This window comes from Haliotis asinina, chromosome 4, assembly GCF_037392515.1.
Source record: "Haliotis asinina isolate JCU_RB_2024 chromosome 4, JCU_Hal_asi_v2, whole genome shotgun sequence".
In the NCBI taxonomy this organism is placed as follows: Eukaryota; Metazoa; Mollusca; class Gastropoda; order Lepetellida; family Haliotidae; genus Haliotis; species Haliotis asinina.
In genome coordinates, this window is record NC_090283.1 from 67,642,167 (window position 1) to 67,657,410 (window position 15,244).

Below are 15,244 nucleotides of genomic sequence, written 5' to 3' on the forward strand. Positions count from 1 at the left end.
CTTCTACCATTCTTCTACTCAATCCCCTTGGTTGCCTCTCACAATCAGCATGGGGTCTTAGCAAGAAATTCATTCACCGGTTTACCATTTGATTTCTACAATTCTTCAACTCAGTCAATCTGGTTGCCTCTCACAACCACCATGGAGTCTCACCAAAAGGTTCGATCACAAAGTCACCAAGACATTTCTACAATTCTTTAACTCAATCACCTTGGTTGCCTCTCACAACCAGCATGGTGTCTTAGCAAGAAGTTCAATCACCAACTCAAAATGAAATTGCTACAATATTTCAACTCAATCACCTTGGTTGCCTCTAACAACCAGCATGGTGTCTTAGCAATACACCATGACATTTCTACCATTCTTCTACTCAATCCCCTTGGTTGCCTCTCACAACCACCATGGGGTTTTAGCAAGAAATTCAATCACCAGTTCACCATTTGATTTCCACAATTCTTCAACTCAATCCCCTTGGTTGCCTCTCACAACCACCATGGAGTCCTACCAAAAGGTTCAATCACAAATTCACTATCACATTTCTACAATTCTTCTACTCAATCCCCTTGCTTGCCTCTCACAACCACCATGGCGTCTTAGCAAGAAATTCATTCACCAGCCCACCATTTGATTTCCACAACCCTTCAACTCAATCCGACTCTCACAACCAGCACAGTGTTTTAGCATGAAATTCATTCACCAGTTCACCATCAGATTTCTACAATTCTTCTACTCAATCCCCTTGGTTGCCTCTCACAACCAGCACAGTGTCTTAGCAAGAAATTCAATCACAAATTCACCATGACATTTCTACAATTCTTCAACTCAATCACCTCAGTTGCCTCTCACAACCAGCATGGTGTCTTAGCAATACACCATGACACTTCTACCATTCTTCTACTCAATCCCCTTGGTTGCCTCTCACAATCAGCATGGGGTCTTAGCAAGAAATTCATTCACCGGTTTACCATTTGATTTCTACAATTCTTCAACTCAGTCAATCTGGTTGCCTCTCACAACCACCATGGAGTCTCACCAAAAGGTTCGATCACAAAGTCACCAAGACATTTCTACAATTCTTTAACTCAATCACCTTGGTTGCCTCTCACAACCAGCATGGTGTCTTAGCAAGAAGTTCAATCACCAATTCAAAATGAAATTGCTACAATATTTCAACTCAATCACCTTGGTTGCCTCTAACAACCAGCATGGTGTCTTAGCAATACACCACAACATTTCTACCATTCTTCTACTCAATCCCCTTGCTTGCCTCTCACAACCACCATGGGGTTTTAGCAAGAAATTCAATCACCAGTTCACCATTTGATTTCCACAATTCTTCAACTCAATCCCCTTGGTTGCCTCTAACAACCAGCATGGGGTCTTAGCAATACACCATCAGATTTCTACTATTCTCCTACTCAATCCCCTTGGTTGCCTCTCACAACCACCATGGGGTCTTAGTAAGAAATTTATTCACCAGTTCACCATCAGATTTCTACAATTCTTCAACTCAATCACCTTGGTTGACTCTCACAACCAGCATGGTGTCTTAGCCAGAAATTCAATCACAAATTCACCATGACATTTCTACAATTCTTCAACTCAATCCCCTTGGTTGCCTCTCACAACAAGCATGGTGTCTTAGCAATACACCATGACATTTCTACCATTCTTCAACTCAATCACCTTGGCTGCCTCTCACAACCAGCATGGTGTCTTAGCCAGAAATTCAATCACAAATTCACCATGACATTTCTACAATTCTTCAACTCAATCACCTTGGTTGACTCTCACAACCAGCATGGTGTCTTAGCAACACACCATGACATTTCTACAATTCTTCAACTCAATCACATTGGTTGACTCTCACAACCAGCATGGTGTCTTAGCAAGAAATTCATTCACCACTTCATCATGAAATTTCTATAATTCTTCAACTCAGTCAAACTGGTTGCCTCTCACAACCACCACTGAGTCCTACCAAAAGGTTCAATCACAAATTCACCATGACATTTCTACCATTCTCCTACTCAATCACCTTGGTTGCTTCTCACAATCAGCATGGGGTCTTTGCAAGAAATTCATTCACCAGTTCACCATTTGATTTCTACAATTCTTCAACTCAATCACCTCAGTTGTCTCTCACAACAAGCATGGTGTCTAAGCAATACACCATGACATTTCTACCATTCTTCAACTCAATCACCTTGGCTGCCTCTCACAACCAGCATGGTGTCTTAGCCAGAAATTCAATCACAAATTCACCATGACATTTCTACAATTCTTCAACTCAATCACCTTGGTTGACTCTCACAACCAGCATGGTGTCTTAGCCAGAAATTCAATCACAAATTCAAGATGACATTTCTACAATTCTTCAACTCAATCACCTTGGTTGACTCTCACAACCAGCATGGTGTCTTAGCAACACACCATGACATTTCTACAATTCTTCAACTCAATCACATTGGTTGACTCTCACAACCAGCATGGTGTCTTAGCAAGAAATTCATTCACCACTTCATCATGAAATTTCTATAATTCTTCAACTCAGTCAAACTGGTTGCCTCTCACAACCACCACTGAGTCCTACCAAAAGGTTCAATCACAAATTCACCATGACATTTCTACCATTCTTCTACTCAATCCCCTTGGTTGCTTCTCACAATCAGCATGGGGTCTTTGCAAGAAATTCATTCACCAGTTCACCATTTGATTTCTACAGTTCTTCAACTCAATCACCTCAGTTGCCTCTCACAACCAGCATAGGGTCTTAGCAATACACCATGACATTTCTACCATTCTTCTACTCAATCCCCTTGGTTGTCTCTCACAACCAGCATCGGGTCTTAGCAAGAAATTCATTCACCGGTTCACCATTTGATTTCTACAATTCTTCAACTCAGTCAATCTGGTTGCCTCTCACAACCACCATGGAGTCTTTGCAACAGGTTCAATCAACAATTCACCATGACATTTCTACCATTCTTCTACTCAATCACCTTGGTTGCCCCTCACAACCATCATGGGGTCTTAGTAAGAAATTCATTCACCAGTTCACCATTTGATTTCCACAATTCTTTACCTCAATCCCCTTGGTTGCCTCTCACAACCATCATGGGGTCTTAGTAAGAAATTCATTCACCAGTTCACCATTTGATTTCCACAATTCTTTACCTCAATCCCCTTGGTTGCCTCTCACAACCAGCATGGGGTCTTAGTAAGAAATTCATTCACCAGCTCACCATTTGATTTCCACAATTCTTTACCTCAATCCCCTTGGTTGCCTCTCACAACCATCATGGGGTCTTAGCAAGAAATTCAATCAGAAATTCACCATGACATTTCTACAATTTTTCTACTCAATCCCCATGGTTGCCTCTCACAACCAGCATGGGGTCTTAGCAAGAAATTCATTCACCAGTTGACATTTGATTTGTACAATTCTTCAACTCAATCCCTTTGATTCCCTGGCACAACGAGTATTGGGTTCTAGGAACAAGTTCAATCACAAATTTATTACGAAACTTCTCCGGGGTGGAAATAACACTGAAATTCCTAGAGTACTCCCACACAGTTAAAATCATTTGTCCTGATAATTTTTCCACTATTCCAGCCAAATTTCTTGCTTGTCAGGCAGAAAAAACACTGGATTCAGACTTCGGGCAATGGTTTATTTCCACCCCTGCTTCTACCATTCATCTACTCAATCCCCTTAGTTGCCTCTCACAACCAGCGTTGGGTCCTAGCAACATCTTCAATCACCACTTCATTATGAGATTTCGATCATTCTTCCACTCAATCCTCTTGGTTGCTTCTTACAACCACCAAGTTTAATCACATATTTACTATAACACTTTTACCTTTCTTCTACTCAATCCTCTTGGTTGCCTCTGACAACCAGCATTGGGTTGTTTCATAACATGCAATCAAAAATTCACCATGATATTTCTAACATTCTTCTACTGAATCCCTTTGGTTACAACAAGTACTGGGTCCTAGGAACAAGTTCATATAGCGATTCACCATGAGAGTTTTCTTCTCAATCCCCTTGGTTGTCTCTCATAACCAGCACTGGATCCTAAGAACAAGTTCAATCACCAATTCACCATGAGATTTCTACCATTCTTCTACTCAATCCCCTTGGTTGCATCACACAACCAGCATGGGGTCCTAAGCAGCAAGCTTAATGACATACTCACCATGATACTTCTACTATTCTTCTACTCACTACCCTTAGTTGCCTCTTACAACCAGCATTGCATCCTAGCAACAAGTTCAATCACTGATTCATCATGAGGCTAGCATCGTACTGAAGAAAGCTACCTGTTTAGTTGTATTATGTAGACGAATGCAGATCTGTCTGGCCCCGAGCACCACCAACATACAGAAGCCAGCACAGGACAGGTACAGAATCCTCTCTGCGATCACGAAGCCCACACGAAAAAACAGGTTGCTGGCTGGCAGGAAAGGAACACCTAACACTGCCAGGGCTGTTATGAGAATCCTGTACACAAAAAACATGGTCATATGCTTGCTTGGGTTTCTTGTACATGACCATCTAGTCTTTACATCTTGTACAGATTCTAAGTTGTTCACAACACAATTTTTGTCATACAGTCCATACTCACTAATAGTTTACATTTTAGCCTTACCTAATCTAAATTACCAAACTAAAATCGTATTGTGACCAAGTTACGGATATCTGAGGTTTTGATTTTATGTTTCAGTCTATGCTTATTGTCAATGCTTGGTTTTGACATAACAAGATACAGAAACACATGTGTACAGGCAGACAGACACAGATGGAAGCTCACCTGCGGTCCTTGGTAAGGCCTCCACGGCAACACTGGAAGACTAAAGCACCAAAGACTCCCCAGAGGGCTATGTCTACCAGTATTCTGGGATCAGTCAATGAGGTGATGACAGGTATACAGCCCATTGACCAATCAAAACACAGCCACCATGGATTTATAAGGAGCCAAGAATTGATTGCATAGAGGTAGTTGTAATTCAAAATCTGCAAAGCAAAGTGGAAACTGCTTGACAAAAAGTTATGAAATACTCGTAGGACAAATGTAGGTTAGTATCAGGTGATAATATCTGACTTTATGTGTTGAGGGTTTTTGTGCATCAGTGTCAGTGACTGCTGTGGAGCAAGTTATAAGCTTCAGTATGGTGATAAGACAATGTTATCATGTGATGTTATTTCAGGACAGTGTTTGCATGCGTGACTGTTATTGCTGGACAGTGTCATTGTTGGACAGTGTAGGATAGGGCAGTGTTATCATGTGTCAGTGTAGGTTTGGGTAGGTTAGGACAGTATTATCATGTGTCAGTGTAGGTTTGGACAATACTACGTGTAAGTGTAGGTTAGGACAGTATTATCATGTGTCAGTGTAGGTTTGGACAGTGTTATGTGTCAGTGTAGGTTTGGACGGTGTTATCATGCTTCAGTGTAGGCAAAGAGTGTTATGTGTCAGTGTAGGTTAGGACAGTGTTATGTGTAAGTGTAGGCTTGGAGAATGTTATCATGTGTCAGTGTAGGTTTAAACAGCGTTGTGTGTAAGTATAGGTTAGGACAGTGTTATCATGTGTCAGTGCAGGTTTGGAAAGTGTTATCATGTGTCAGTATAGGTAAGGACAGTGCTGTCATGTGTCAGTGTAGGTCAGGACAGTGTTATCATGTGTAAGTGAAGGTTAAGACAGTGTTATAATGTGTCAGTGTTAATGTTGGACAGTGTTATGTGTCAGTGTAGGTAAGGATAGTGCTGTCATGTGTCAGTATGGCTTAGGACAGTGTTCTCATGTGTCAGTGTAGGTTTGGACAGTGTCATGTGTCAGTGTAGGTTAGGACAGTGTCATGTGTCAGTATAGGTAAGGACAGCGCTGTCATGTGTCAGTGTAAGTTAGGACAGTGTTATCATGTGTCAGTGTAGGTTAGGACAGTGTGACCATATGTCAGTGTAGGTTTGTACAATGTAATAAAGTGTCAGCGTAGGTTAGGACAGTGTTACCATGTGTCAGTGTAGGTTTTGACAGTGTTGTGTCAGTGTAGGTTAGAACAGTGCTATCATGTGTCAGTGTAGGTTAGGACAGTGTTATGTGTAAGTGTAGGTTAGGACAGTTTTATCATGTGTCTGTAGGTTTGGGACAGTGTTATCATGTGTCAGGGTAGGTTTGGGACAGTGTTATCATGTGTCAGTGTTAATGTTGGACAGTGTTATCAAGTGTCAGGTTTAGTATTGAACAGATACAACAATGACAGACATGACAGAGACCATGTACTAGTGTGATCAAAGACAGTGTCAAGTGTCTCTGTTATCTTGTGACATAATTTGCCTGTGTTATCATGTGCAATTCATACTACAGGACACTTCTACTATATGACAGAGACATATTCAGTGATTTACATAGAGTCCTGTATTAAAGGATCCAGGGCACTCAGACACTTAAATATTATTATTAATACCATGTGATATTCTTGTAATTCAGTTTCTGTTATTGTATTCTGTAACATAATCATCACCTTATTACAGCAATCAAATTGCAAATGATAACATAACTCATTTAGCAGCAGACTCAGTGATAACTTATTGGTACTTCTGCTTACTTTCAATATTGTGCCATTCACAAAGGAATGTGGATTATCATGCACTTGGAATATGGGTGTAGTTGATCCCATGACCCGTAGACGTGTGATGAGGAGTGATGCTCCAGTCACAAACAGGATGAGGTGACGCATTATGAGACCTTTGACCCATGGAGATATGTCCGACTGCAACAGAAAACAAAGTACACATGACCTTTCTGTACTATCTTCAGTGTCCTCAACAATACACGCTTCATTTACATATTGCATGCTTGTGGCAGTTGACATTATTTGACATCAATCAACACACAGATGTTCTGGCTTTCGGTGTGACTAGCGACTAGCTTTAACAACTTGGCTACCTCACTGTCTCCTTTAATATAAAACAATGATCCTCCAGGTGTAAAGGCTTATACACCTGTACCACCTTCACTAAGTGAGTGAGTGAGTGAGTGAGTTTAGTTTTACGCCGCACTCAGCAATATTCCAGCTATATGGCGGCGGTCTGTAAATAATCGAGTCTGGACCAGACAATCCAGTGATCAGCAACACGAACATCGATCTGCACATTGGGAACCGATGACATGTGTCAACCAAGTCAGCAAGCCGGACCACCCGATCCCGTTAGTCGCCTCTTACGACAAGTTGGTCGCCCTTTATGGCAAGCATGGGTTGCTGAAGGCCTATTCTACCCCAGACCTTCACAGGTCACCTTCACTAAGTGATCACAAAACTACAACCATGATAGGGAAATGTAATGTGTAATCGTTATGCTACCACTCCGTTCTGGAGCCGGACCATGGATAGTGGGGTGTTACCTGCACTACAGAGGAAGCTGTCAAAAAAGGCATCTGTCTAATCCAGCAAGTTGTAAACACCAGCATAAAATCCTGTCTATGTCTTGTGCATTTATCATCAGCTCTACAATCCGGCACAATGTCTAAATAGGACTATTTCTTCAGTCCCTATGCGTGCCGGTTTAGACAGCTTCCACTGTATATATTTCAGTCTCTGAACACTCACCTTGCTTTTGACATGATTATTATTGAACCCATTATGACCATTTTCTTCTGATTTCTTTGGTTTCCTGAATGGTAGCAGCTGGAAGGGGTCGACTCTGCACACAACGATGATGTCAAACACACAACAGACACCCTGAAAGTCCAGGTAGTTGTGATTTAAGTATATAGTAGCATTAAGGGTGTAGTAGCATTAGCTTTAGTCACTTATACCAAACCCTAGTCTAGTTGCTTCTAGTCACATTTTGGACATGTTACGGGATTGTTACATGACTAAAACACTTACTATGACAGTGATGCCCTGTTCCCTACAGAAGGTGGACATGACACACAGACACATACTGGCCAGTATAGACACCAGGGAGAAGGAATCGGAACGGTAGCTGACCAGGCATAAGACTACTTACTATGACAGTGATGCCCTGTTCCTTACAGAAGGTGGACATGACACAGAGAACAGGCACATACTGGCCACAATAGACAGCAGGGAGAAGTACTCGGGAAGGTAGATGACCAGGCATAAGACTACTTACTATGACAGTGATGCCCTGTTCCTTACAGAAGGTGGACATGACACACAGAACAGACACATACTGGCCACAATAGACAGCAGGGAGAAGTACTCGGGAAGGTAGATGACCAGGCATAAGACTACTTACTATGACAGTGATGCCCTGCTCCTTACAGAAGGTGGACACAACACACAGACACATACTGGCCAGTAAAGACACCAGGGAGAAGGACTCGGGACGGTAGCTCACCTGAGATGAAGCTGTAAAACAGAATCAAGATCAAGAACAGTTTTACTGTAGACCTGTACAAGTATCCTCTATGTGTTGATATACAGGAAACAACATGCACCTATAGGAACTTACGTGAGAGGCAGGCCCTGGCATACAGGAGGAATGATAGAAGGAAGGTCAAGGCACACAGCAGGTCAGCCCGACCTACGACCCCAGCAACCTATAACACATCAAAGGTCAAGGCTACATAATTATCCAATATAAAAGACCATATCAAGGAAAAGCAGAGCAATAATTCTGTTAGGACAAATATATATATACCATATAAACTTAATAGCTCATAGTCTGAATAGGTCTTATTACCTGCTGAAGCATCATGCCTCTCACAGCTCTAATTTGGAAAAACAACAGCAAATACTGATAGTTTCACTATCCTTTGTGATAGTCAAGACACAAAACAATAGTAATCCAATCTACTGATATAGCACTCAAGACTCCCTTCAATATATACACCGTATACATACAGTGTGTCTGATAGGTGTGAGATGTGTTGTTTTCTAATATGTAATAACACTCAGATGTACCAAAGGCTGCATAGATGGACAGATGATCATGGACTTTTGCAGACAAATATCACCACACACACAAAAACATTCTTCATCTGTAACCTAGCAAAATTGAAGAGAAAAGATTTAGCAAAAGATATATTTCGTAATGACTTTGGAAATGACATTTTTGCAAAAGTATATTACGCCATTTAACAATGTATAGTCAAAATGCATGATCAGTCATTTCCAGCAGTTTGTACTTACACTCTCAGTGTGGATTGGATGCACAGCAAACAACACAGCACACAGGAGAGAAGCTCGGGGCGAGGCAAACACTGGCCTGGCAGATTCCTGGTCCACCTGGTAACCAGACATGAGGACAGAGAATACTGCCAGGAAGATGACTGACACCAAGCCATGCAGGGCGATGTTGACAACATGGAATCCTAGGGGGTGAAGCCCATCTGCCCATGCGTAGTTCCACCTGGAACAAAGACCAGAAAGGACAGCAATAGAAACGTATCAAATATGCCAACAAGTAGTTAAGCAAGTCATGTTTTAAGTTACAACAAACCTGAATCTCTAAGTAAGGGCTGTAGTAAACTGAAACGTACAAATGTAAAATAATCAGATCAAGTCACATCTTAGTGCTCTGTATGATACTGTAAAATAATCAGATCAAGTCACATCTTAGTGCTCTGTATGATACTGTAAAATAATCAGATCAAGTCACATCTTAGTGCTCTGTATGATACTGTAAAATAATCAGATCAAGTCACATCTTAGTGCTCTGTATGATACTTCACCAACTTTAACTGGGAATGATTAACAGGAAGATGACACTGACCAATCAGAAAGCATCTTTTTGAAACTTTATGACATCATATTCAAAAGACAACATATTTTCCAGATTACGCTTTGAAACACTTTTTTGCTGTGTTCCTGATTTAAAATGTATATAGAACACATAGAGCACTCCCATATTTAGAACACTTATCTTATCCCACACTTTGCATGTCTCCATTTTCTTTGGCTGGTGACTGGGTTGTTGATTAATGCTGTACTCAGCAATATTACAGTATATGGCAGAGGCCTGCAAATAGCTGAGGCTACACCAGACAATCCAGTGACCAATGACATGAGCATTGACCTATGCAATTGTGATATGATTACCTGTCTTCGAGTCTGACAACCTGATCCCACTACTTGTCTCTTACGAAAGCCATGGGTTGCTAAAGACCAATTCTAACCTGGATCTTCTTTTCTACTCCATTCTCTATCGATCTTAAGCAGAAGGTTGCTTGGTAAATTTACAATGTGTGCATAATCAGTGTTTCCAGTTATTTTCAAACTTACCAGCCCATGGGAATGGTAAGCACCAAATAAACCAGTCCCTTATTATATTGACCAGCCCACTTATTTTCCATTATAAATACAGACATGACATTGTGAGTCTTCATGTTTCATTTTTGTAAGAATATGTATCGCTATCTGACACATCTCAGCTTTACACCAATCACAATAATGGTAAGGGGTTCTTACTTAAATTAGACTGGGAATTCCATGCAAGCATTGCATATGGCATGCATTAAAAATATATACATAGCAGTTTCCTTAAACCATAATCGTCGCTACTATTTTTAAACAATTTTACCATGTAAAATTGATTGCAAGTTCCCAGGACTTGTTTGTTATAAATATACCAGTCCTTTGATTTTCTTACCAGTAAAATACTGGCTTATGCTGGTAAATGTAACACTGATAATACATCATTACAACAATGGGCAAATGTTATCATAAGAACACGAGACCAGAAATAGTATGTAAAATCTTTATTGGAGTATGCACACTACTTCTGTCATCATGGTCATTAGCATATATGTGTCGCATTAGTACACAGACACTAAACATGCTAAAGAACTTATAAATCATGATGTCAAATGATTTCTTTTTTGGTGCACTGCATAACAAAAACTCACAAACTACAACCATGACCCTTAACTCAAAATGCACCGTTAAGTTGTGTGCATGCAAAGGGAATAAACTGCACACTGTAACGAATCTCATCACTGATGACCATATGATAACACTGAAAACCATATGATAACATTGCAGCATTTCACTGCTGTCATATGTTCATGACAAAGGAATATTCATCAGGGGTTCAAATTTATGTTTTTTCTAAATAACTGCCTGTTGCCACAATACAAGTGACTTTAAATGGGATGCGATGTGATTTTTTAACTTGTGTTCATGAAAGTGAGTTCAGTTTTATGCCACTTTTAGCAATATTCCAGCAATATCACGGCAAGGGAAACCAGAAAAGGACTTAACACATTGTGCCTATGTGGGAAATCGAACGCAGGTCTTTGGCGTGACAAGCGAACGCTTTAACCACTAGGGTACCTCATCATCCCTCGTGTTCATGAGATAAAATATAAAGGGAAATATTTATGAAACATACAGCAGTCTTTGTCCTAATATGACAGACCTCAAGAATACAAGCTGTTCTTTTTGCTGTATGGATTTCTAGAAGTTTGACAGACTTGTTAACACTGGAAGTTGTATAAACCAGCAGCACTCATTGGGACTGAAGAAAGCCTGTTTTATACAACATTCAGGTTTGTAGAGCTGATAATAAATGTACAAGCCATAGAACTTTGAAGGGGCTGAGATCTTATGCCGATGTCCACAACTTGCCAGATATTGAACAGATGACATTTTTTACTTCTGCTGTACTACATATTCATATCACACAGCAGTCAGTGAAAAGGATGAAAGTGCAAAGTACCTGTATGTCATTATTGTGAGTGGTCTGTATGACTTGTGACTCGTCTTGGAGTCTAACTTCCTCCCCCAGAAGTCATGAGCAAAGACGGCTTGAAGCGGTGTCTCAGGAAGCAAGTCTTTATTGCCAATAATAGCTTCACTGTCATCAAACACAAAGTCTCCATCATAACTGTTCACAAAGCACAACACGGCCAGACAGAAGACGAGGACAGAAGCCACTGAGAAGTGGAGTCTGGGAACAGGCAGCACATCATCCCACTCTGGTTGCGGGTAGCTGCTTACATGGCCATTAGTCTTGGAGGATCTCGAGGTTGCTCTAGGTGTGCTTGCCATTATGCTACATCATTCTGAAAGATGAGGTAAACACATGTCAGATTAGATTATTTTCAATGGTAACTGTAGGGAAGAAACGTGTAATTGTAAGTCTTGGGGCCCAGGGGGAGGGAGCCTGGAAATGGGCGACTTCCTCTTCTTGCTGATAAGCTAAATATTTTTTGTAACATTGGCAGTGAGGGTAATTTTTTATGGTGTAGAGCTAAACTAGCCACTAACGTTTAATGTTCATTTCGACTGCAGTAGGTTGGAGCCGTAAATGAGATGTTGGGGATTTTGTTACAGGGCGGAATGCTAAATAGTTTAACCGATGGCGAATCCCCCGAACGCCTTTCTGATCTGCGCGTTTCATGCAAAACTCGGACAGAACGAATTACACCAACAATGATGACACAATTTCCCGATTTCAAATGATATACCATCTACAAACATTTACAACAGCCATATTTACTTCTGCTCTACCAACCAGAAGATACCAGAACTTAACCTCCTGTTGCAAAAAATGTCAACAGACATCTCCAATTTCACCAAAATCAGGCCTTCAGAACATGACAGTAGCCAGTTTACGCTGTCCCTGTTTACTCTTGTGTTTATAAGGCTCAAAATCCAAAAACTAAAGGCAAGGAAAAATACCGACTCAGATGTGACCACAAGACATGTACATGATTGATCTATGTACACCTAAAGCTCGTCCAAATCGTGTTCAGTATGGAAATAATTACCGTCCGTCCATCTGTCAATCTCCACATGGAGTGTCTTCTCGTTCTGTAGCTACCGTAATCGTCATTCGTATAACGACATTTACTTTTAAATCTGTTTAGTATATCTGTTTTATTTAGATCCTCCGTTTATATCTGCTTAGTCCAAGGGGTAGAATACTACATGAAAACAACGACTTTAATTGAAAAGATACGAGGACATATTAGAGAAATGTCGTAATATTTAATACAGAGTTATGGCCCCTGAACTAGTTTTCATTGCCTACATTCAGGTTTCAACGCGAGAAGTACAATCATTTCATTTCATGCACTGTAATTTTGAAACGAAAGAAAACTTCAAACGATTTCCGAGTCAATAATTGTTTTTGATGAAGCTGACATGTAAACAATGTTGGAGATTCAGGGAACAGCAATAACTAAAAGACTTAATTAAGAAACTTTTTACAAAATTTTAATGCACGAGGACGTTATATTAATAATAGTTTAAGGCGAAAATGTGCTTTTTTACACTATAGTAAGTCTTGGTGGTAGAGCGAAATCTATTTCTTATCAAACGTGCCAAATTTCATACTTTCTAGGACAATTTCGATTAATCTAACGTAGAAAACAAACGAGGGTGTCGGGGACCTAAATTAAGAATCCTCGCCACGGGCTAACTGACGTGCTGTTCTATTAACGTACGTGTCTGTGCCCCTATGTCCCTGTGTCATGACGAACGTTACCAGAAAAAATCAATGATGTTCAGTCTGGTGACGGTTTACGTTCAGGTTAAATATCTTCTCTAAATTATTCTAGACACATCTGTGATTAAAATGAACGATATGGAGCAATATGCATGTCGCATCTCTACTACGAAAGCAAGTTTAGATCAGCACATCCAGATGAAGCTGACTAGTCATGCGACATTACACGATTGCACTGTGGGAATGTAAACACTGCGAACGTTACTGCTAAACTGTTACTGTTACTGCTTTGTCACTGCTAAACTGAGTTGAACGATGACACATTTTATCAGACGCCAACAGATTGTGACGTAATGCGAAAAGCTAGAGCACATTATTGTTTGAGAAAGTACTGTCAGTGCCTTAGATTTTTCACCGACGCATCTTTTTGTTACATCTACATGTTGGAATGTGCTTGCAATATTCTACCTAAAGCATTCTAGCAACGCACCTTTTGTTACATCTGTAACCTGAAACTGAAACACACAAAAAGTCATGCATTTTTCTGCTTAGAACATTCCAGCAATGCACTTAGTTGTTTTTCTTTGATTTTGAATTTACATTCAACATACATCAATGTAAATAAGCAAACACAAGTTTCAGTGATGACGTCTTACCTTAAACATCAAAACTGAACATACCCTTGCTTGAAGTTCAAGTTCGATAAAAATCCAGGTGCCTGCTTGGCTTGCTGAGCCAAACCTGTACATGTCGTTCATTGGGATACGAGAGTATATCCACGGGTATAACCGTGCTGTGTAATAAGGCACACGACTTTACATTATAAGCCTGGTGTACCTCCCCGCAGTGTGTTTGTTGTTCTCAGGGTTTTGCATGAGTGATGGTGAATACCTTTTCCTTGTCGAGCTCACGGACAGTCGGATACATGCATAGTAATTCGTTAATCGTCGTCCTGGTTACAGCTCAAAGCATGTCGAGTTATCCGTGTTTCGGGATAAGCAGAGCGTCAATGGTAATCCTTTGCATTATATATATTAAGTTATTTCGTTCTAAATGTGTCGAAATTTCCGTCTTTGTGGTCAGTTTAGATCCGTGCCTAGAATATCTAGGATGCACCAGAAGCTATTTTATTGACTACTGACAATTTATTATTAAGTTTATGTTTTATTTAATTTGTATACTCACTTTTGTGCCAACGTCAGCACTAGACAACATCTGTTCAAGTCAACCTAGACTAACATTTAGTTCCTGCATGAATAAATATAATTTTGACTCTAACATATAAACCCATTTAAATTGGAAAGAATTTCCACTGAGCTGCTAGAACCTGAGGAAATCTAGACTTGCTTGATTTGAGACGTTTTCATGCACTGCATGGCGGCCTGGGCAGTAGGGAAAAAGTGGTTCAGGGATTGTGAGACAGACTAATATCCACCCTAAATATAATATGCTTTTTTATTTTATTACCAGGACGCCCCTGTACAGAACGACGTTTGAACCAAGATAGCCTAACTGCAAGACCCTATCATTGACTTCTTGTTTTGCAACTCAGTGTGTACATAATTACTGTACAGCGGTTTTTCAGCCACACAGATACAGGGTAGCCTTGCGGTTGCAGCGTTCGCTAGTCACGCTGAAGACCCCCCATGGGTACAATGACAAAGACACATGGTACAATGACAAAGACACATGGGTACAATGTGTGACTCCCATCTCAGATGTACCAAGCCGTGTTTTTGTTACATATTACCAAAACATAAATAAACTCAATCACTCTAACCTGAAACGCATGTGGTTGCAACTACATTTGAGAACAT

At 40.4% G+C, this 15,244-nt stretch overlaps 1 protein-coding gene across 1 annotated transcript in view; it reads right to left on the reverse strand.

Annotated features, from left to right (window-relative positions):
- Positions 1 to 12,809, reverse strand: part of LOC137282665 (protein O-mannosyl-transferase TMTC4-like) — a 51,413-nt gene extending 38,604 nt beyond the window's left edge. Inside the window, exons 1-9 of the mRNA XM_067814452.1 lie at positions 12,748 to 12,809; positions 11,694 to 12,039; positions 9,167 to 9,386; positions 8,487 to 8,574; positions 8,271 to 8,383; positions 7,616 to 7,747; positions 6,614 to 6,778; positions 4,818 to 5,020; positions 4,327 to 4,507 (exon numbers count right to left, since the gene is read on the reverse strand). Coding sequence (XP_067670553.1) covers positions 4,327 to 4,507; positions 4,818 to 5,020; positions 6,614 to 6,778; positions 7,616 to 7,747; positions 8,271 to 8,383; positions 8,487 to 8,574; positions 9,167 to 9,386; positions 11,694 to 12,025 — 1,434 coding nt within the window. The 5' untranslated portion in view covers positions 12,026 to 12,039; positions 12,748 to 12,809. The remainder of the gene's footprint in view (positions 1 to 4,326; positions 4,508 to 4,817; positions 5,021 to 6,613; positions 6,779 to 7,615; positions 7,748 to 8,270; positions 8,384 to 8,486; positions 8,575 to 9,166; positions 9,387 to 11,693; positions 12,040 to 12,747) is intronic.
- Between the last annotated feature and the right edge of the window lie 2,435 nt (positions 12,810 to 15,244).